The sequence below is a fragment of the Myodes glareolus genome, chromosome 9, assembly GCF_982192425.1.
Source record: "Myodes glareolus chromosome 9, mMyoGla1.1, whole genome shotgun sequence".
NCBI classification, from domain to species: domain Eukaryota; kingdom Metazoa; phylum Chordata; class Mammalia; order Rodentia; family Cricetidae; genus Myodes; species Myodes glareolus.
Window position 1 is genome coordinate 12,239,855 of NC_142034.1, and position 22,406 is coordinate 12,262,260.

Below are 22,406 nucleotides of genomic sequence, written 5' to 3' on the forward strand. Positions count from 1 at the left end.
CATGTGATGACTTTATGAGCCTTGGGCTTTGTTTTCACATCCCTACGGCATTCTCGAGGTTACCCATCTGGTGCCCATACTTGTCATCAGCTGCCAATGGGACAGTAGATGAATGAAGAACACTCATCCTAAAACAGAGAAATCCCTTCCCACTGTCCCTGGCATTCACCATGTCACACACCGTAACCAACAGTTTCTTCCTTCACTGTGTCCCCTGATGCAGTGGCTGCTGGTATTCTACTATATTACCTGATTCTAATTGTCCAGATTACATTACAGGGATGAAGCTGCTTGTCAGTTTAAATGCACGGACACGCAACTCAGAAGGCCTTTTGTTAATAGTCAAGGGTTAGAGACATGACTCAATGGCTGTATCCTTTCCTCATACGTACAAGGTCACACAGATTCTATCCCCAGCACCACAAACAAAACTTAATCAATACTGCAAAAGCTCGGTAACACTTGTGCAGTCCTTTTTTATTAAAGCTTACAGGCATTTTCTAAAAATAAGTTTCTAGGCTGCAGATGCTTGGACCTACTCTCATTTCCTAACCTTTGCTCCACTGAGACTTTGACCACTTGTTACAATAGCAAGGAAGCCCTCGCCCCCACCCGAAAACCCTGCCCCGCGTCTCTATACCTCAAAGTTGCCTGTGGCAACCACTGAGAATGATTCATTGGTCTCACTACTAATAAAGACGCAGTTTGGGGAATCAATTGCAACAGCATGTGCGCTCACACGTGTGTGTGCCTATTTGTTTTCTAATTTAACACATCCCAGTTTAGAAGGATCCAACGTCCAGAGAGGAAGACGCTTGTTTTATCTCCTTATTCTCCTGAGAAGCATACTTCAAATTCTACTATGCCAAGTTAATATCCTCCCTTACTGACCAGCTTCTCGATCCCCCCATGAGCCTTATTTAATCAGTATCCTGAAGCATTCCATTCTCTACCTGACCTGCTTAGCATGGCACAGAGCACAGGTTCGTTGACATTTGTTTTCCCAAGTCGTAAGCCGAGCTGTGTCCCCCAAGATTTAATATGGTGAAATCCTAACTACCGACACCTCAGAATGTGACCTAACTGGAAAACAGGGTGGTTGCATGTAATTACTTGAGATGATGTCATCCTGGAATCGGGTGGGCCCCTGCTCCAGTATGACTAGCTTCCTTATGGGACATTTTCAACACACACAGACAAGGGAGATTGCCATTTGACTCGAAGGGCAAAGATCTAGGAGGAGAGTCTACATAGGAAGGCTTGCCAATCAACCACCAGAAGCTAGGAGAGAGGCACGGATCTCTTTCCTAGTCCTCAGAAGAAGCAAAACTTACTGCCAGCTTGATTTCAAACTCCTAACTTCCAGATCTATGAAACTCTAAGTACCTGGCATTCAAGCCCATCCTTTGTGTGATCCTTTGTCCCAGCAGCCTCAGCATCCAAACGTATCCCACTGGACAACAGCCTTCTAGAGGGCAGAAATGACTCTGCCTTAGTATCCACTGAACGGTATACAAGGTGCATAGGTTCAGGTTAGCTGGTTAATAATGTCTAGTGTATCTAACCAAAAAAAAATATAGTCCTTCTAATGTCACACTCCCTCAATACTGACCAGATTCTTTGTCCTTGGATAGATCACATCACAAAGACTAAAATTCGAAGGCTGAGAAGATGGTTCTGTTGGTAAAATACTTTCCACGCAAACTTGAGGATCAAGGTTCAATTCCCAGAACCCACATTAAAAAAAGCCTGTTGTGTTGGTTCATGCCTGTAATACCAGCACTGGTGAGTCAGAGACAAGCTGATCACTGGAGCTGCTTGGCTAGCCAGCTGAGCCCGATCAGTGAGACCCAGGCCAGCAAAAGCCATTCTCTCACAAAAAGAGGTGGAAGACGTTTTCCTAATTAAAGTTTCTCTAAGAATTATTTGATTTTTAATTATGTGTCTATGCATGCATGCACAAGCACATGAGTGTGCGTGCACAGGAGCGCCGGTGTTCTAGGAGGCCAGAGGCATCAGATTCCCTGAAGTGGCAGGGTGTGAGCCACCTAACATGGGTGCTGAGACTTGAACGGGGGCTCTTTGCAAGATCAGCAAGCGGTCTTAACCACGAGCCTTTCTCTCCAATCCCAAGGTAGATAACTCTTGAAGAACATCTGAAGTTGATGTACAGCCTCCACACAAATAAACACGAACACACACACACACACACACACAAGCATGCACATAAAAAATACACATTGAAATTTGGGATCGGAAAACATTCTAATTCAAATATAGCAAAAGTCTCTCAATTCTTTCTGAAACCACTTCCATTCCAAAATTTAACCTGGAGCCTCCCCTACTTTCCCTATAAAAATAGAAGCTCATTCAAGAACAAAATTTCATTGGGAGATCACTTGGCAAGCCACCTGAAAGTAACAATATGGCCAGCAGGCCCTGTGTACCGGGCTGGGTTTTACATTCTCTGTTACTACTCAGCAAGATGAGGCAAACCAGCCCCGTGGTTTGTACAACTCTAAATGGGAGTGGTTCATCTTAGCCCCCTTACTTACTGCTCTGACTTTAATTGAACAGAGTCAATGAAGAAAAAGACAGTGACTAAGTATGGGTTCTTGGAGAAAAAAAAACCCATTTTGAAACCTAGAGCAGAAGGTCACTTAAGGTTTGAAACTGAGCTAGCAAAAGAAAATAATTTTATCAGTTGTAAAAAATATAATTTATTTTCCAACCTGTATTTTTAGAAGCTAGAGATTATTTTATATCGTCTATGTGCAATATACAGCTATATTATAGTACAATTATAATTACACAGATACAATTATAACTTAACAATTATATGTACACAGATAATTTCCAAAAAATATAGTTTAAGATATAAATTATGTACATGTATATACGTCTGTCTTGAGAGAGTAAGCTTAGTAAAATGAAAGATCTCCTAGAACTCCACTCTCAAGTGAGAATTCAGAAGTATATTGTACGATTTTCCTCCTCTTTCAAATGAGTCTAGAAAAGAGCGAGGCACAAAGAAACTGAAAGGGCAGTCTGGCATGTGAGTAGGTTATAAAAAATGAAAATTACACTGCAACTGTGCTCTGGAAAATATTCCATGACCCAGCTAGACGTTGATTATTGAACCAACAGCTTGCTTATATAATTACAGTGTGCCTATAAACCTGGCTGATACGATATACTTGTTTAACTATTAACCGCCAGACTTCCTGGAGTTTCCACAACCCAAAAGCACACCTCAAACGCATGATATAGGCTACACTCCACTTACAAACAGTACTGTGTTTCTCTTGGTACGAAAAGGAAGTACTTCAACAAGGCAAGTGAGGTTTTTCACCCAGTATTTTCCTGGCCATGTCCTTTTTTCCTTTCTTCTTTTGCCTTTTTAGTCTTCTGAAGAACTGCCCTGCATAACCCAGCATTTGATTTCTGCCATGGGTATTAGAAGTCAAGATTCCTTCCCACCTCTACTTGGGATCTGGGACTCAAAGCCCCATCAACCCTGAAGATCACATGAATATTTCCACATCAGTTATGAAGACTTTCCTGGTCTCCTTGCTATCCACAAGGCTCCCCAACTCTAGACAAATCCAACTCTAAACATGGTTCTCTCCTCCTACATGAGAATGCCTGTAAGAACTGAAAGGGAAAGAGGAACGAAACAAACCTGATTATAGAGGGATGATGACAGGGAAGTCCCTCACACAGACAGGAAAACCTGTGAAACGAATGGGTGCCAAGCATGGCACTGAGCATATTATAAGCATAACTTTGTTCAGTCTTCCCAATTGCACCATGACTTCGTGTAGGTCTCTCCCCTGCGAAGGAGCGAACTCTCAAGCTAGAAGGTTTAAATTAGTTTTTGCAAGGTTTCCTAGCGAAGAAATAAGTGTATTTACTCTATGTCCACCCTGTACAGTATTTTTTAACAGATTTATTTAGTTGCTTGGTTGGGTGTTTAGTCTTGTCAGCATGTACGCATGCGCCGTGCCCATGGAAGCCAGGAGACCGCATGAGACACACTGGAGCTGGAGCTAGAGATAATGAGCCACCACGTGTGTGCTGGGAACCGAACCCAGGTCCCCCACAAGAGAAGCAAGGGCTCTGAACTGCTGAGCCATCTCCCCAGCATCACGCTCGGCTGCCCACAGCTCTTCCGGCAGCACAACATAACAACGTTTCAAAAGTTGGTATATCGAACTGGTCCAAACAAATCCATTACTTGAATCTCCTCTTTAGGTGTCCAGAGTCTATGGGATGGATCTGGGTTTGGTCTTGTTTATCAAATGGTAAAGTGGGTAGGGAGTAAAGCTAGAAGGGTAAATTAAAGAGGAAGTCTACACCAGGAGGTGGTGGCCCACACGCCCTTAGTCCCAGCATCAGGAGGCAGAGGTAAGTGGATCTCTATGAGTTCCAGGACAGCCTGGTCTAAAAAGCAAGTTCCAGGACAGCCAGAGCTGTTACACAAAGAAACTCTGTTTCAAAAAAAGGCAACAACAAAAAGGAAGTCTTCAATGCACCTTTTCAAATACCTCCAGGAAAGCTGTTTCTGTAACTTCGCTGGTTTTATGAACCTACTCCCAATGGCTCTTCAGAGTCTGTCCTTGCTCTTCTTCCTAACCCCTGTCATCTCATTTGTGCTTAGAGGGGAAAGAAGAAAGGAGAAGAATAAATGGCCAGTTCTTTTGTGTCCACAGTTTAAAGGATAGGGGAAAGCTTTGCTTTGGTTGGAAAAAAGGACAAGAAGACAAGAAAGAAGGCATTGGTTTGAAAGGAAATTCTTAGCTGGACACAGTAAACACATCTGCCATCCCAACACTCAAAGGGTGCAAGCAGGGGGATCACCATGAGTTCAATGCTAGCCTGGGCTACATAGCTAGTTCAAAACTAGCTTAGGCTATATAGGGAGAGTTTTTATCTCAAATAATGAAGGAAACAAAAAAATATTCATTCTCAACTTCTTAAGGGAATTAAAAATAAATATTCATTCCCAAGTCCTTCTAGTTCCTTAAGTACACAAACGTCAGCTCATACATACAAGAGGAAAACAGTGGAGATGCGGGTTCATGCATAACTTCAAGGAAATTGTACTTGATATATTTACATAGATATAACCAGGAAGAAAGGGAATAACCAAGCCAAAAGGGTCGGCTGTGTTCTGGTTAGAAGCAGTATCTCTTGTACATGTAAGGGCACACACAAGGCTTGAGTCCACTCAGTTTCTCGATAGTACGGGCTTTAATCAGCGAACAGAACCCTTTGTTGACAATGTTTGAGCATCAGCTTCCAGGAGACACTCATCAATATCTGTCACCAGATCACTGCAATCGGCCTCCTTCAAGCAAATGCAAACATGTGCTTGGAAATCAACCCAAGGAGTCACAGTGACTCAGACTCAGCAACCGACGTGCAACAGACACTTAAAGGGACATGTCCAAAGGAACTTATAAACAGCTAGACACGGGTCACCCCTTGAAATTACCATGCTGGGCCCAGGCATGCCCACATCTATCCGCGTTCCTATGGACTCTCATCAGTTTTATCTATCTGCAGCCGTTTCTTTTGTGCAAAGGGTTTTTATAAATGTAGCTTGGAGGAGCAGCTCAAGAAGAATAGACTTGAGCTGAGGTTTTAGACTCAGGTTTAACTTTGACTAAAATCCCTGCTCTGTCACTGTCAGTCTGACATCTAAGTTCTTAAGCTCTGTGGCCTCAGTTTGCCCATCTACAAAATGGGGTATCATCTCACTGAGCAAGAGGAAGAGTTGATGTAATTCACAGGCATCATGAAGTCCAGTGTCTGAAGCAAAAAGAACTCCCAACAGCGCCCCCTAATGGGCTTCTGGGAACTAGCATCTTTGCTGTGTATCTCCTAATCAACCCTAGGTCAACAAACCTGACCCCATCCCAAACGTCTCTGACCTCCTGTGTCTTTCACCTTCCTTGACTTTTGGAACCTTTATGACCACTGTCCTTCTGTTTACAGAGTACATATGACTTGAGTAACTCTGTAAGCAGGGGACACTCACAAGACAACCAAGAAGATGCTATTAAACAAGTCACTGGGGGTTGAGGAAAAAACATGAGAAAACAGCCCAGTGTTTTCAGAAGAACCAGGAACCTCTCTGCGTCGCATGAAAAATGTTCTAGCGTGGAGGAAGACTTCCATCTTCACACAAAGGAATCGATACAGCCTCTGAGCCAGGTCATGGTGAAAGTCACCAAAGTCAGGCAATGATGGCAGCATAAGGGTGACTTTAAATGGACTTCTAAACAACACATGGGATCAAGAAGAAGAGGATGGAGACATGGAGAGGAAAGAAATGCAAAGCCAACAGGAAGCACGGAAGGAAGGGGGAAGGGGCCCTGGTGGGCTAAAGAAAAGGAGTGACTGGTTTGGACAGAACCGGGCAATGAGCTGAATTTTCATAGCTGGGGAAAATGTTACTCAGACATTTCCTGTGGCCTGGGCCTAAGAGGTGGCCAGAAGAATGGCAGAACAGTGGTGATCCAGGTTAATAAAGTCCCATTGAAGTCAAAGAGGAATGCAGTCTGGGAGCCCTGTGAAGTGATATTTTGTTTTTTAAATAAATAAACCTTTATAGATAAGCTTGCCTGAGGTTCAGAGAGCAAAACAGTCCCACTGATCAGCCTTACCGACCAGGCAGCAGTGGCACACACCTTTAATCCCAGTAGACACACTAGTTTGCCACAGAAACCGGCAGTAGTGACTCACGCCTTTCATCCCAGCCCTAGGGAGGAATATAAGACGGGAGGAGACAGCTCTCAGTCACAATCTCATTCTGAGATTCCTGGAGGCAGGACCGCCATTTCAGACTGAGGTAGAGGTAAGAGCCAGTGGCTGGCTGTTTTGCTCTTCTGACCTTCAGGTTGAACCCCAATTTCTGTCTCTGGGTTTCTACTAATTAATCGTGCTATAGCACTGTCATAACAAGACCCCCACTGACCCCACTCCTCAGTTGAGTCAGGTCAGAGCAATCTTTTCAGAAAAGGACAAACGGTAAAGATTTTCTACTTCGTGGGACACGGAATCTCTGTTAGAACTACCCAATCCCAATACTGCAGAGCAAACACCAACCACAGAAACAAATCAACCACAGCTGTGTTACAATATAGCTTTACTTGTGGACACTGAATTTGAATGTTACCTGTCTTTCACACGGAATGTAATATCATTTTCTGGTGACTTGCAATTGTTGAAAACTGGTAATAAAACCCAAGATATAGTAAAATGCAAACAATTATCTCTTCTCCTCCTTAATTATGTTGGTTTATTATTTATCTATTTATTTATATTTGAAAAGCAAGTTCCTATAGCCAGGGCTAGTGTCAAACTTGCTAAGTAACCGAGAGTGACCTTGACCTTCTAATCGACCTGCCTCAACCTCCTAAACCGGGGAATTACAGTCGTTGGCCACCACTCCCACTTTATGTAGTACTGGGAATTAAACTCGGGACTTCGTGCATGCTAAGCAGTCACTCTTCCAAGTGAGCTTCCTCTCCAGTCCGGGAAAGATTACCTGCATTGTTCCTGTCCAAGGTAGGTAATTACAGTTGAAAGAAATGTGTTACACATTTCAAAATAACTAGACAGAAATGGAGAGAAAGAAAGGACAACGACCTGACTTTGATCACCACTCATTGTACATATTTATCGAATTATTGTACTATGCCCTAAACACTAGGTGTCAACCTAAAAACAATTTAAGTTGGAACTGGGATATAGCTTTGCAGGGCAGATGTGGCACGCACAAGACCCTGGGTCAGGTCCTTGGCACCACCAAAAATGAGCAGGGCCTCTAGTTTAGTTCATAGAATTTGGCACAGGGGCTCATGTTTTCTGGCTGCTGGTTACAAGCCTGGGAAATGGGGTGAAACAGGCCTGGTTTTGCCTCCTGCCTCCTCCACTTCCCTTCAGTCCATGGGGGAAAACGCATGATAGTTAATTTACTCATTTGTAAATTAAAAATACTAGGAGTCGCCCGTAGGGTTTAAGTGATACTTTACAAACTTATGCATGAAAAGTAACGATAGCAAACAGTGAGAACGATGGTGGGAAAGTGCAGATGAAGGGTGGGGGGTGATGGTGTTTGGGGATGGTGTGATGGAGGGATTCAAGTCTAACACTGAGCCTACGGGGCTGACCGAGGTAGGATGTGCGTACTAGAAAGCAAAATCAATGGCAGAGAACCTCACAAACGCCTACTTCTTACCCGACTCAGAGCACAGTCAGCGGAGTAACAAGAAATTGTGACCGACTTCCCTAAGTCTCCTCTTCAAAATGCAAAGAGTGGACTTACTGTCTCCACATCCAGCTACCTAGACAAGTTTAGAGAGAGACGGTCGTCCGAGGAAAGAAAACCCAGGCAGGCAGCGGTGGCCAATGGCAGCAGAGGTAGTCAAGGAGGAAGTGAGGAATCACACACAGTACTGGGTGGTTATGCTGGCAGATCTGCTTTATTAGAGGGCAGCCCCACTGTTAACATTTTCTCAATTGCCTCTGATAACCGTCCCAAGACTCCACAAACTTAGAAACCGAAAGCGGCAAGGGGCATGGAGACATTCTCTTCTGTCCTACCAATTGTGCTCCTTTGAGCCACTCATCCTGGGGCCGCATACTAAGAGCCTCCTCTACCACTGAGCAACATCCTCAGCATATTATTTTCCCTTCTGGTTTGTTTGTGTGTGCTTGCACATGCATGTGTTGTATGTGTGTGTGCATGATACACGTGTGAGACGCGTCAGTAACGTGTGCAGGTGGCCACACTTAGGCGCGCACCAGAGTAGGAGGGCAAGGATTTGGGCAGCCAGATGTATCATCACTCCTTACCTTACTTGTTACCTTGAGACAAGGTCTCTGGCTGGACCAGGAGGCAGCCATTTCAGTTCGGCTGGCTGGCCATGGAGCTCCGGAATTCACCTGTCTCCACCCACCAATACTAGAGACAAGGGCACATCTAATCCTGTGGGTGCTGGGGATTTGAAGTTAAGTCCTCATGATTGCAGAATAAGCACCCTTCACTACGGAGCCACCTCCCCAGCCCCTCTGCATATTATTAAAACAAAAGGGTAGTAAAGGGCCATGCACCTTTAAGTATCCTTAGAGGGCGATGTGGGAGGAAGGACATCTCTTCAGTCACTGCTTCTATGCTATTTTTTTGCAACTTCCAAATGATCAAGCAAAGAGATAATGAGACGTTGAATGCAAACAAGGAAAAGTAAAGGCAACAGTATTTATAGTTTAATTACCTCAAACCTTTTCAGGGGAAACATGGCAACTATCCTTACTGATGAAAAATAATGTCCGAATATATTTAATGACACCGATTATCAATTATTGAGAAACACAACAGAACGGTGAAAGAGTTACAGAAGCGAAGACACGCGCAGTTTCTCTGCCCAGCAAGATCTTTCCAAGGAGATAGTCCAGAAAAGGCAAACAGTAATTACAGAGCTTACAACTCCTAGCTGTACTCTGCAGGCAACTGGCAATCAGACGGACAGCATTTGCAAAATATCTTTTGGCAGAGGATCGGTAAGAAATCCTGCCACCATGATTCATGGATCACCATTTCTTGGGCGAAGAATAATAAGTTCTGATGATTGTATCATCAGCCTCACAACTCCTCCCCCCCCCTCAGCCTGCTTCCCACAAAGCAAACAAAATGAAAAATGTCAAATACACTGAATTCTGAGGGAAAGGAGAGGAGTATAAAGGTGGATTATCAGTGCTGGTGTGTATAGATCAGTGGGAAGAACTTTGGGAGAAGAATCAAGAGAGTCGCATTTACCTGTGGCTGTGGTGTCTGCCGCGATGCACTGATCCTAAGGCCTCAAGTCTGCTCATTTGCAGAGGCAAGCCTGTGCTGGAAAGGCCTTTCTTATTCCTAAAGCGCATCAGGAGGTTCCAGAATGCAGAAGTAGACAGGGTTGCAAAGGGTAAGCTAAGCTAAGACTATATCACATAACTTGGGCAGTCAACAAAATTAACTGCAGTTTTAATTGTTTTAACGAAGTAAATTTAAATCAACTGTTCCTTGGGATTAGCCCTGTAATTAAAACTTCAACAATTCATTATTTTATATCGACGTCCACAAAGCAGCCAGGTGCTATGCAAAAATTACTTACAAAACTAAAGAAAAACTAATTTTCCTTGTAGAGGTAATTAAAACTCCAGACACACCCAGAAACAGGTCATTCCCAGTCTGGAATTCAAAGCAGATCATTATAATTTTCTCATTATTTCTATGTGAGTCTGGACAGCTATAGACCATGTAAACAAAATGAGTTTACATTATAAAATATGGGAAATGTACACAAGACATTTTGGTCAAAATAAAATTAGAACTCATCAAGGGATAAAACCATTTAGATGCATAGAACCCAACTCCCAACCCATAATTATCTAACCTCTACAGTCTTCAGATTTCCTGGCCTAACTTGAAAAAAATAATTTCATCTTTACATGAAGATTTTAAAGATACATTTTATGAGGGGTAAGAAGACAAATGAAACAGGGATGTCAAGAGAAATGAACATTTCCAACTTATTTAAAAATATGTAAGTCAGAATCAGATATAAATATCTTTTATCAAATAGGCAAAGTTTTTTTTTTCTAACTAAACTCAAGAGGAGGAAAAGTATGATCTTTCTGGAGAGTTATACATTTGGCAATATTTACCATAATTCTTGAAAAGAAGAGGCCAGAAGCTCTCAAATATCATTGGAGAATTGAGAGTTCAGATTCTCTATAGAATATCTTAGCCACATATCCATGCCCTTTGACCCAGGACTTCTAATACTAGGAATAATCCTAAAGAAATAACTGGACATGCGGGTATATCAACCACATAGAAGGGCAGGTCCCATGCTCAAAAGGAGCTGGGTAGCACAAAATGAACACCATATTGTTTGTGTGCATGTATATGTGTGTGTGTGTGTGTGTGTGTGTGTGTGTACAAACTTCTTTGTTGTTGTTGTTGTTGTTTTGGCATTTTTGTTTTATTGACCTTTTGCAGTTTGTCTGTGTTCACTTTGTTTTGTTTCTATTATTGATTTTAGGGAGAGAAAAGCATAAATTTGGTTGGGTAGCGAGATGGGGAGGACCTGGAAGGTGTTCTGGGAGGGAAAAGAATATGATCAAAATATATTATATGGAAATATTTTTGAGTGCCATAAAAGTTTTTTTTATTATTATTTTCAATGTGAGTCATTTGTTCTTGAGAGAGCAAGAATCTTAAAAGAAAGAGAGAAAGAAACAAACAAACAATTGGGTTGTTGTGGATAATCTATGTCCAAGGGATTCCTTGCAACGTTGTTTATAACTGCACATAAAACTATGTGAAAGTCCACGGAAGACTGAGTACATGGCTGTGTTCTTACAAGTTAAAATATAAAACTGTAACAAAGAATGAGGCTACTGTGTGTGTGCTAATGTGGGAAGATGGCCAAGAGGCATGGGAGAGTTTAAGGAGAATATCCCATACAGTAAAATAACACATTTAAGGCTATGTATACAAAGACAGTCATCACAAGTGCACAGTAATTATTGCTGGGTAGTTTAAGGTGAAGTGTGTGTGTGTGTAATTTTTGAGTGAGACAGAGCCATTCTATGCAGCCCTAGCTGGCCTAGACTAGGACGTTCTTAAAATAAAAGAGATCCACCTGCTTCTGCCTCCTTACTTCCAGGAATGAAGCCATGCAGCTGGCTCGAGTTATATATTCTTATCATAACTTTCTCTTTGGTTTAAAATTTTCAATGAATAGTGACCATTTATTTAATAATGATAATAAAAGCCTAGTTTATTAAATATAAAGAAAATATTGGGGGATGAGGGAGACGTAGACATTCACACTCTGCAGTTGACTTCCTGGAATTTAGTCTCTTGGCATTGTATGCCTGGGAACATGGAGCAATATGCATGATTCTGAAGTAAGCAGGCATTGAAATTCTATTTAAGCAAATATAAAGGAACTGGATATTGCAAATGTAGAAATACATTGACTCAGACACAGTTCATAGTATATTGGTAAACAAAATTAAAAGTAGCCTAGTGGACATTAGTGGTACACATATTATACATGTGCTATATATATGTATATGTGTGTACATATATATGTATACACACATATATAATATGTACACCATTGAAAGAGTATCTATCACAATGTATTTTGCAGTAATTAGTCATTTTTGTTTTTCTTATCTATTGAATATCCCTATAATAAAGAAGTACTATTTATGTACATTTTAAAGTTTTAAAAATATTCCTTGTAGATTTTTTTTTAGATTTTAACAGATGGGGGGATTGCTTGAAGATGGTATTAATCTGTGAAAAACAAAAGAATGAGAATCCCAATCCTTGAACCTGGGAGGAGCTGCGTTACCAACACAGACACACACACAGACACACACGTACCATTTAGCTAACATGCATCACGTTAGAAAGAACCGAAGGCAAAAGCAACACAAAGACAGCAGGAGGCCCAAGGTGCCTATTCTGACTGGGTGTCCTGAGAATGACAAAGTTATAAAACACACTGGCTCAGGTTACAGGTTCAGCATGACAAGAGCGTCTGATACGACCCAACAAAGGCATGTGCGCTGAATGAGAAATTTACACATCTGGCTCCCCGGGATGGAGCAAATTACAGAAACAGAGATGAACTCACTAGGGTTGAAAACCTCGCGGCTCCATCCCTATTCAGTTCCGAAGTGTGCCCTGTAAGCATTTCTTACACGACTTACTTATGACTGCATCCAACTAAAATAAGCGCATATTATTTTTTCAAGGTGGATAGAAAAAGAAGGGAGAAAGACTGGCTCCTAAAAGGGTCAAATATGGATTTTCAGGTAAACCAGGAGATGCTAGAGCTCCCTCCCTCCTTCCCTCCTCCCTCCCTCAGAAGGCCATTCTGGCTGATGACAATAACTTTCTCGCCCGGGTAGTGTAGATGACACATTTTTCCTGTGACTTGCCTTCCTGTAATGCAGGAATTCCTGCAGTCTCTGGTACCCTTCCTGTTAACTTACATTTCAGATTTCCTCAAAAGGCACACTGCTGCTTTAATATTTGAAAAATGTCAGCTCAACCCCAGACAGCTGAGACAAACAAGCTGAGAAACACACCACCTAAACTCACAACTGTGGAAAACAGAATCTCTTTTGAAGAAAATTCTTTCTCGGAATCTCACTGTTGGGAAGGCTAGGGAGAAGGCATCCAGTCCTTCCAGCTACTGGGCAGTCTGTAATTCTTTGCCTCTGCTATGCCTTAAATTAGAGGTCTGTAAAACTGAATTATAGTGATCTAAAAAGTTCATAAAGGTTCGGGAATTGAACATGTTGTTAAATTCTTCAATACTGTGAGATTGTACCCACCTCTCACTTTTCCTCCCATTTCATTTTGCTAAAGTATTAGAAAGAAGTCTGAAACCAAGAAGAAGAAGGAAAAAAAAAAAAAGGAGTGCTTTTGGCCATTTCGGAGAGCCAGGCTGTGCTAGGCCAAGTCCACATAAAAAGTCCAGGCCAAGACTCCTTAACCATTTCTAAAATGATTGCCCACATCTTTCCACCAATAATTTTCCTTTTGGACTAAAACCTCATGTTCATACCAGATATAGTTTGCAAGCAGGATTCCGTGGAGAGCATTCATCTGCAAAAATGGAAACTGACCCGAAGGACAAGCAATCCTGCATCTATGATCAAGAGGAAAGTACCACACAAGTACCCCTGATACCTCTCAAGGTTTAAAAAAAAAAAAAAAAAAAAAATGACCTGCCGAGAAAAACTAAAAACTGTGCAGGGAAGAAGTTAATTTAGAACCCAAGGTCCGAGTCAAGTGGGGAGGACTGCAGTACATCTACACTTCAGGCCCAACTTCCTGACAACTCACCAGTGAAAGAATCATTATAGCCTCTCAACGCTGGGAGCCCCACTTCTCCTCAATAGCCAGGCTTTTGAGCTTTTTATTGCGTCTTCGTTTGCTTCTTCTGAGTGAGTGTGTATGGCCTGTGCATGGTGCACGTTGGCACATCAGAAGACAACTGGGAGGCGGTTCCTTCCACCATTGGGTTTGGAGGGTGGAATGAAGGTAACCAGGCTGGGCGGCAGGCACCTGCGCCAACCGAGTCATCTCACTGGCCCCATCTATGCTGCTATCGCAGGCCACGAAAATGTCCTCACATTCCTGCTCTCTCAAACCAGATGGTAATTCTTGAAGAAAAAGACTTCATTTTAAGTATTCTCGTGTATCCCAAAATTCTATGCACATATACATACATGCAAATCTACATGTATGTATATATGTGTGTATATACAGGCATAAGCATGTACATCATACATATTTTAAGCTGAACTGAAAGAGTGAGTGTATGTTTACCAAATATAAAGTAACTAGAAGCCATCTCCTTAGTATGTTAGAGCATGGACTGACTCTTGTAAACTTATTTCTCTGTTCAATTAATTACAAGATTTTGAGTTTTCCCTGGTTAAGGAATATCCACACCTTAAAAAAAATGCCCATTTCTAGGTTCATAGGCACACTTCTGAAATAGTTCAAACACTTCATCCTCACCTAACATTAAACACAAAACAACAAGCAACAGCAACCATAAGCAATCTTACTTTAAACTCTGAAGAACATCCCTTTCTTCTTGGGACCAGACACGCACGTTCATCAGGTAGAATTAAATCATATCACAGCTCCAGAAAAAAGTGTGGCAAAAGGCTTATTGGATACTTTAATGTCACCAGATCTTACTTCAGTGGTGCACCCAGCTAGTCTAGCTCACTAGCAGCTAACACACCTCTTCATTTTGGGGTGTTTTCAGATGCCATCTGATTTCTCTATGGTGAGGAAGATTGCTCCCAAAACAGGTCATTAAAGGTCTCACAGGCACCTAAGCACCCCTTCAGCTCTGACGCCAAGCCAGGACTTTTTTTTAAAAAATTACCTCCACAGAACATCATCAGTAAATCTGCAAAAGACAACCTTACAATTTTTTTTAATTAAGTAAATTTGAAAAAGAAAAAAGGCAGCCACAGCCCTGAACTTCTGACCTATTAATCTCTGCAGCTACACACTTACAGGAATCCACTGCAGTTGGCAGTAAGACGGTAAAGGTCGTCTCATGTTGATGCAAGGCTTAGAAATACGGCTACCCCCTAAAACCCTCCCTCCCTCAGGTGCAAAAGCATCTCCAAATGGCCAAGCATATTTAGGTTTTCACCACTGCAAGCGACTGGTAAAAGTGTAAAAACCTCGGGAGAGCAAGGCTTGTCTGCTTTATTTATTTATTTTTAATATTACACTGCTCTCCACACTTCACCTTTACGTCTCTTCAAAATCAAAAGTTGCCTATTGTCCAAAGCGAAATTAATACAAATTTAGCTGAAATCTGGCACCACTGTGGCTCATTCCCCCCAAAGAATACAAGATCACATTAATTTCCTAGTAGTTTAAGTCGCGTTTTACCTTTCATCTTCACCTCGAGACTTTTCGAAAGTTTGGATTCCTGTTGCACACAAAATTACTTAGAATGTGCGTGCATACTAAAGAAATGTACTATTATATAAAGCATTGCACATTTAGACGCTACCAACCTGCTATCTCTCTCCTGACTGTGCAAAAGGCAAAAAGGCTCAGTAATCCTAGCAGAAGAATGCAAATAATGTCAATGCACAGCTGAACTGCAAGCCCTGCCTTACAGGAACTCTCTGTGTCTGCAAAAAAAGACACACACTAAACAGGAAATGCAACTGAGCTGTGGAAAACCTCAAACTTAAAAATGCAATCGCCGGGCGAAAATTGCATCCATGCATTCATGAATGCATGCATAAGCCTTTGCATTTTTTTGCAACTAATGCAAACAGGCTCTTACCTTTCGACTGAGACATTTTCCCCTTTCCTTTGATGGGGGAGGGGAGCACAAAAGACTTTGCCTTGCTTCTCTTCTGTAGCTAGTTTTGCAACAAAGATGCAAGCTGCAGGCGTGCAATCTTCATGCAAGTGGAGTTTCTCTTGACCGATGCAGCAGATGGACTTTCAGGGAGTCAAGATGGAATTGCACACCTTGCAAAACAGTCTGGAAAGTGATTTTTCCCCTAGTTGCAACGTTAGGGAAGGCTGTGCTGCAGCTACATGATGGGCCAGGGCTGGCAGCTAAAAGCTCCAAACTTGGAACTGAGTATCTTAGTGCGCAGACGTCCTTCCTGCGAAGGGCGCGAGGCCCGCTGGGTAATGTAGTTCGCCTGTAGAGTCCATGGGTCTCTAATTTAAGGAAACGTGCTCCGGTCGGTGACTGAGCGAGGTGACTGACTGAGCGCGACAGAGATCTTACTCAGATAAACAAATCGGACACACACTCTTCAGTAAGTGAAGGGTGATTGACGGCCAGGTCCATGAAAGGAGGCGTTTTGTTCTCAAAAAGCCTATGAATCAACAGCTTAGAGAACACAGGGGTGGTTAAGGCGCCTTTGTCACCCCTAGACTAAGGTCTAATTGGGGGTTCAACGCGTTGATTTCTTTCTTTTCCTGCTCAGTATCTTTGTACTGTTCTGCCTGTAGACAGTTCGGCCTGACACCTCATTTCACAACAAACATTTGTCTTGAATGGGAACTCCGGTGGCGATCTGACCCCTCAGAGAAGATACAAAGTTTTATTTGGGAAGACACGATCCCTGTCAGTTCTTTTCAAGAAAGCTGAAATTCAGTTCTAGATAGGGCTGAGGGAGAGAAATTTGGGAAGTTCTCATTTCTTACAGGGTTAAAAAGGAAATCTTGTTTCTTATATATCAAAGCCAATTTTAATCAAAATAAAGATAATTTGAAATTTCTTTTCTCGCCCGAGGCAAGTGGGGAGGAAGGGGAAAGTCCCTGGCCTTAAGAAGAAAGGGTGGGTGGTGGGTAACAGTATTCTTAGGTGAATAAAGTCGAATATCTTGAAAGTTTTCGATACCATCAAGAGATGTTTTTTGGGAGCCCAAAGTGCGTCAGACACCTTCCCAGGGCTTGGGATTTTCCCCTTTTTCCTGCTCTGCTCAAAGCTAGGGGTGGCTTGTATCGCGGTTGTGGGGGGAAAGCATCTCCCCTTTAAGGAAGTCAGAGATGCAAGCAATCCCTGAAAGGGGTGGAGAGGAATAGTCAGGGTGTGTGGGCCGGGAGTTCCAGCTTACGTTGTACCTATTAGACCACCTCCAGGAATGTTCTTTCAAGGCAAATAGGGAAGGAATGAGGGTTTCGGGCTGCTGGTCTGCAAACAAACCGTTGTGGGGAGAATGAGCGCCAACTGTCCATTCCTGGGTCGCTGAGGGGGACCATGCTGCCTTGTGAGCTAGAGTGGCCCTCAGAATTAACCTGGTGTGGGGCGTTCTACCCGGATTTAACTGTTTAGACTTTAATTGAAAACATAGAGGAGGAGGTAGAAGGTTTTGAAAAGGGGAACTTAACCAAAGCATTGTTTCAAAAATGTAAATTTACCCTCAGAGATCTAGGTGGGGTTGGACTTGGGAGAGGCCAGAGGTAGTTCGGGTCGTTTGTGGAAAGCCACGAGAGTCGCTTTGGAAGTCGATTCATCCATGATGGCTGCTAATAAAAATTTCTGGAATTGCATTAAGAATTCTAGGAAGCCAGTACCATCTGAGTAATGCGTGAATCAGAAGGAAGGCCACCACATGGTAGCTACAAATCAACTCTTTCTTCTCTCCCCAAAGTGCTGGAGATTGGATCTAGGGCCTCAGGCATCCCAGGCATGCGCTCTATCACTGAGCTGCAGCCACAACCCTTTCTTTAAAAAAAAAAAAAAAATTATTTTGAGGCAAGATCTAGCTGATCCAGGTTGGCCTTTGAACCCAGTACCTAACACAGACAGGGTCTGAATTTGTGATCCTCCTGCCTCTGACCACCTCCAACACAAGTTAGCAAATCGGCTCTTAAGGAAAATATGCTGAATGGGGTGGGGGGGCCGGGGAGGGGGAGGCTTGCACTTGTTACTTCCAGTGCTGCCCTTTACTGACTTTTTTTTTCCCTTTGAGATCTTGCCTTCTCTGACTGGCTTGTAACTCAGTGTGTAGAGTTTGCGGTAATTCTCCTGCCGCTGTGCCCCTGAAGTGATGGGATTACAGGGGTACCCCACAATTCCTAGCTTCCTTTACGGACATTCAGGAAAATTAATCAAGGCAACTTCACCCAGGGAGGGGCAGCGTCTGACTGTAACAGGGTAGCTTTCCGTCTCCCATCTAGATGTAAGGATTTTCTTTTACCTCCTCTGCCTTTCAAGTCTAATCCACACTACACCTCCCCACCTTTCTACTGCAGGTAGATTAGAGCCTCCTTGGTGAGCCTTTTTTCTAAGTCTCATTGAACCAGGAGATACAGGCCAATTCAACACACTGTCACTTTCCTTTTGAAACAATGAGAGGAATACCTGGGATAGGCAATGACAGCGCCGGGAGAGCTTTGTGAAGCTATCCTGGCTTACCCCAACCAAGACCGAACAGCCACAGAGACTTGGCCATTTGTATTTCCTGTCCTCAGCTGCACGGCTCTTCAGTGAATTTAGTCTGATTTCAAAAGAGTTCTTTTCTTTGGTGACAATCATTTAGTGTACAGACATGTGTGCACACGCGCACGCGTTTGTACACAGGCCTAACGTCAAGGTCGTGGGACAATTTGGCAGGAATCAGTTGTCTCCTCGCACCTTGTAGGGCCCGGAAATCAAACTTGGGTCATCGTACTTGGTGCCAAGCGCCTTTACGAAGCCATCTCAGCAACCCTGGAAGAGCTCAGATCTCTGCTGGTGTGGCAGAATAAGCACACATAAGCCACAGCTGGTAGGACCAAGCTAGACCCTCTGAATGTGGGTGACTGCTGTATGGCTGGGGCTGACTGAGGAGCCCCAGGATTTATCCCTAGTGTTTGCACTGACTCTTTGGAACCCATTCTCTTTGCATGGATACCTTGCTCAGCCTGGATATAGTGGGGAGGACCTTGGTCCTTCCTTGAAGCAATGTGCCTTACCCTCTCTAGGAAGTGGATGGGGGTGGGAGTGGGGAGGGAGTAAGGAGGAGGGAACAGGAGGAGGGGAGGGAGTGGGAACTGAGATTGATATGTATATGAAAAAGATGTTTGTTTTCTTTTTTAAATAATAAAATAAAATGAGGAAAAAAAAGACACAGCTGGCAAATGTGGTGAATTCTGAAAATCAATCTGCCATCCACACTCCACGGAAACAGAGAGATGGCCGACAGACGGTGTGCACATGCAAGCACACATGCACAAAGACACCTTTTAACTGCAAGCCTGCTGAGCCACAGATTGTGACAGAGTGGGCCCTTTATCTTATGGATCCTGAATTCAGAGCAGGTTGCTGGAATGACGGGGAGTTCAACCTCTCTGAAAAGGTTTGAAAAGCAAGTTCTTGGTGTGAAAGGGTGTCTTCCTCCTCGACTCCCTGTATGGTAAAGAAGCTGTGCCCCTTGTTCTGCCAGACTGTAGTGGCAGGAGAAAGCAAAAAGGGCTTCGGACAGACAGACAGACGGTTCCTTTAAAGGTACATCAAGTGTCTGTCTTGGAATTTTCCAGACTTCAGATCCTTAAATGCAAATCTGACAGATTCTGCTTATCTGCAGAACCAATATCTAAACTCCTTGATATAGCACCTTGGCTCCTCAGGGCGTGAGCTCTGTGTGTTTCCCAGCTTCGTTCCTCAGGCCAGGCCGATGTCATACCTAGGAGAAAGCAGGATTTCTGGCTCTTTTGAATGTGGTGCTCCTCTGCCTGAAAGACCCTTTCATTATCTACTGGTTCTGATTTGTCCTTGACTACTCTCAAAATACTTTCTGTAGTGAGGGGCTGCGGGCAGGCCTGCTTTTCGCCTCACCCGGCTCCTGCACGGCTAGCTTAGCCCCGGAAATAACAACACACAAATTGTATTCATTTAAGCACTGCCTGGCCCATTATCTCTAGAGAGTTAGTTACTGGCTAACTCTCACATCTTGATTAACCCATTTCTAACCATCTGTGTAGCATCACGAGGTCGTGGCTTACCGGGAGAGATTTAGCATGTCTGACCTGGTGGCTGGCTTCATGGCGTCTGCCTCATAGCCCTCTTCCCAGCATTCTGTTCTGTTTACTCCGCCTACCTAATTTTCTGTCCTATCAAGGGGCCAAGGCAGTCTCTTTATTGACCAATGAGAATAACACAATAGACAGATAACCCTCCTCCATCATTTCCCCTTTTTCTGTTTAAACAAAAAAGAAAGGCTTTCATTTTAACATAGTAAAATTACATATAACAAAACAGTTATCAAGCAAGAATTACAGCCACAATATTTATAACTATATCTTTATAATAATAATGGAAAACTATAACTATGACTATCCATTCTTCAACTCCATCAAAGACTCCAAAAGGATATAATATTACCTAAGTAAACAAGAAGTAAGCAACTTCCAAAACTCTAGAAATGACAGAGACATCTCGCTGCCTGGACAGTCACCCAAAGTTCCTCTGTATCGTTGGGGCATCCATTTTCGGCCTTCAGGCCCATAATATCCAGAGACATTTCCATGAAGCAGGAAATTTCAAAGGCAATTCAGTCACTATCTGCTGTGTCCTGCAGAATGTCTCGCAGACTCTTTCATGAATCAGGAACCCCGAAAGATCATCTCACCTTTAGGCAAGTTCAGCAGTCCTCTCTCTGTGGGTTCTCTGTGTCCAGTTTATATAACAGTCCAGGCAAGAGCAGTTTCTTGCCCAAATGGCTAACCAACTCCATAAGGAGCCTCTTCGATGCCCATCTTCCTCTTGAAGTAGACTGGTGCTGCCAGGAGCAGACGTGTCTCATTGTCATGAAAAGTCCTAAGTTATTAAAACATTAAATGCCATGTTCTGTAGTCTTTGAAAGATATGAATGTCTATCTGAAATATATCTATGCATTTCTAGAAAATCAGACTAACATTACTACAAGCTAGTATTATCCATTAACAACCTATATTTTTAACTACACATTGCATTTTTAAATAAACTACACAATCACAATATCTCAATCATGATCAGAAACATATATACATATAACAAAATTGACCTTAAAATCCATAACAAAGCAAATTATTCATATCTATATCAACTTTCTGTATTGAGGGTGTCCCTACCAGCACCCATGTGAGTTGGATGCATTCCCTGATTCTGTAATGCCTTATATATGTATCTGACCTAAGACCCATCCCAGGCCTCTTCTCTGTGTCTCTGTAGGAGGCTAGAGTAGAGACAAGAGATTTTATCAACATCTCTACTTCTTGGTGCCCAGAACAGCATTTAGCAGGTTGTACTCTTGAAGACCTGTAGCAATTGTGCACGGAGCAGATGGGGTAAGGACCTGTAACCTTGGCTAGCCAGGAATAACCTGATTCTGATGAGAGTTAACACCTCCGGGGAACCCAGAACACCTGTGGAAAAAACCCACTCCGTCAGGTTGAAAGTGTGAAATTCTTGGAAGGAAGCCCTTAGGTTAGGTCATACTGGTTTCTCAAGTAGTTATTCTGGAGTTAAAGGTTGGGTGGGGGAGGGGGTAGCCTGAGTATCAGGAATAATCCCTGGGCCAGGAAAGGCACCTGCTACAACTTAGTGGTAATAGCTCTCTCTCAGCTTACCTCCTGGGTGTTTGGTAATGCGTGCTTTATCGTAATGAAGAAGAAGGATTGATACTAAACATCTACTAAACAGGAATTTAGAGTGCAATTGTCTTACAAAGATACACAGGAAGTCCCGCCCTCAGCAAAGAACAATCTGGTTCAAATACCAGTGTTGAGTATAAGAAATGCTGATGCGTAGCGTGAGAATGTATTCCCTGCTCTAAATTAATTTAAACTTACGAGGTTTGGTAAGATGTAATTACTTAGATGAGAGAAACTTAGAGTCTAGACACGGCTATGGACATGAGCTGTGTCTGCTGAAGCAAGTCGTTTCACCTTTCTGGGATTCTTTGTTTTGTTTTGTTTACAAGACAGGGTTTCCCAGTAGCTATGGAGCTAGTCCTGGGGCTCACTCTGTAGACCAGGCTGGCCTCGAACTCACAGAGACCCGCCTGCCTCTGCCTCCTGAGTGCTGGGATTAAAGACGTGCGCCACCACTGCCGGCCCTTTCTGTGATTCTTTTAGTCCCAATGTTGAACAAAGAGAATTAGTCTCAGGCCTGTGCCAATCTGAGCATTCCATGGTTCCTGACTCACCAGCTCATGTGTGTATTGAAGCCACCAATCATTTATTTCTAAAAAAAACTTTTTTTAACAGCTAAGATCTTTCTGTTTGGTAGCTAGAAGGGTTACTGGTCCTTTATTTGGCAGCATGATGAGTGACCATCCTAACAACATG

General features: G+C 43.0%; 1 protein-coding gene across 3 annotated transcripts in view; it reads right to left on the reverse strand.

The window, feature by feature from the left end:
* The window catches only part of Map2k6 (mitogen-activated protein kinase kinase 6), a 141,950-nt gene extending 121,851 nt beyond the window's left edge, over nucleotides 1–20,099 (reverse strand). The window contains exon 1 of one of the 3 annotated variants that reach the window (XM_087909835.1): nucleotides 20,081–20,099. Coding sequence is in view for 2 of the 3 variants with exons in the window: in XM_048446116.3 (XP_048302073.1) it covers nucleotides 15,915–15,930 (16 nt within the window). In the remaining variant the exon portion in view is untranslated. Of the gene's footprint in view, nucleotides 1–15,508; nucleotides 15,580–15,914; nucleotides 16,226–20,080 lie in introns of those variants that run through there. The other 2 variants (XM_048446116.3, XM_048446117.3) reach the window with 2 other exon arrangements.
* Nucleotides 20,100–22,406: the final 2,307 nt, after the last annotated feature.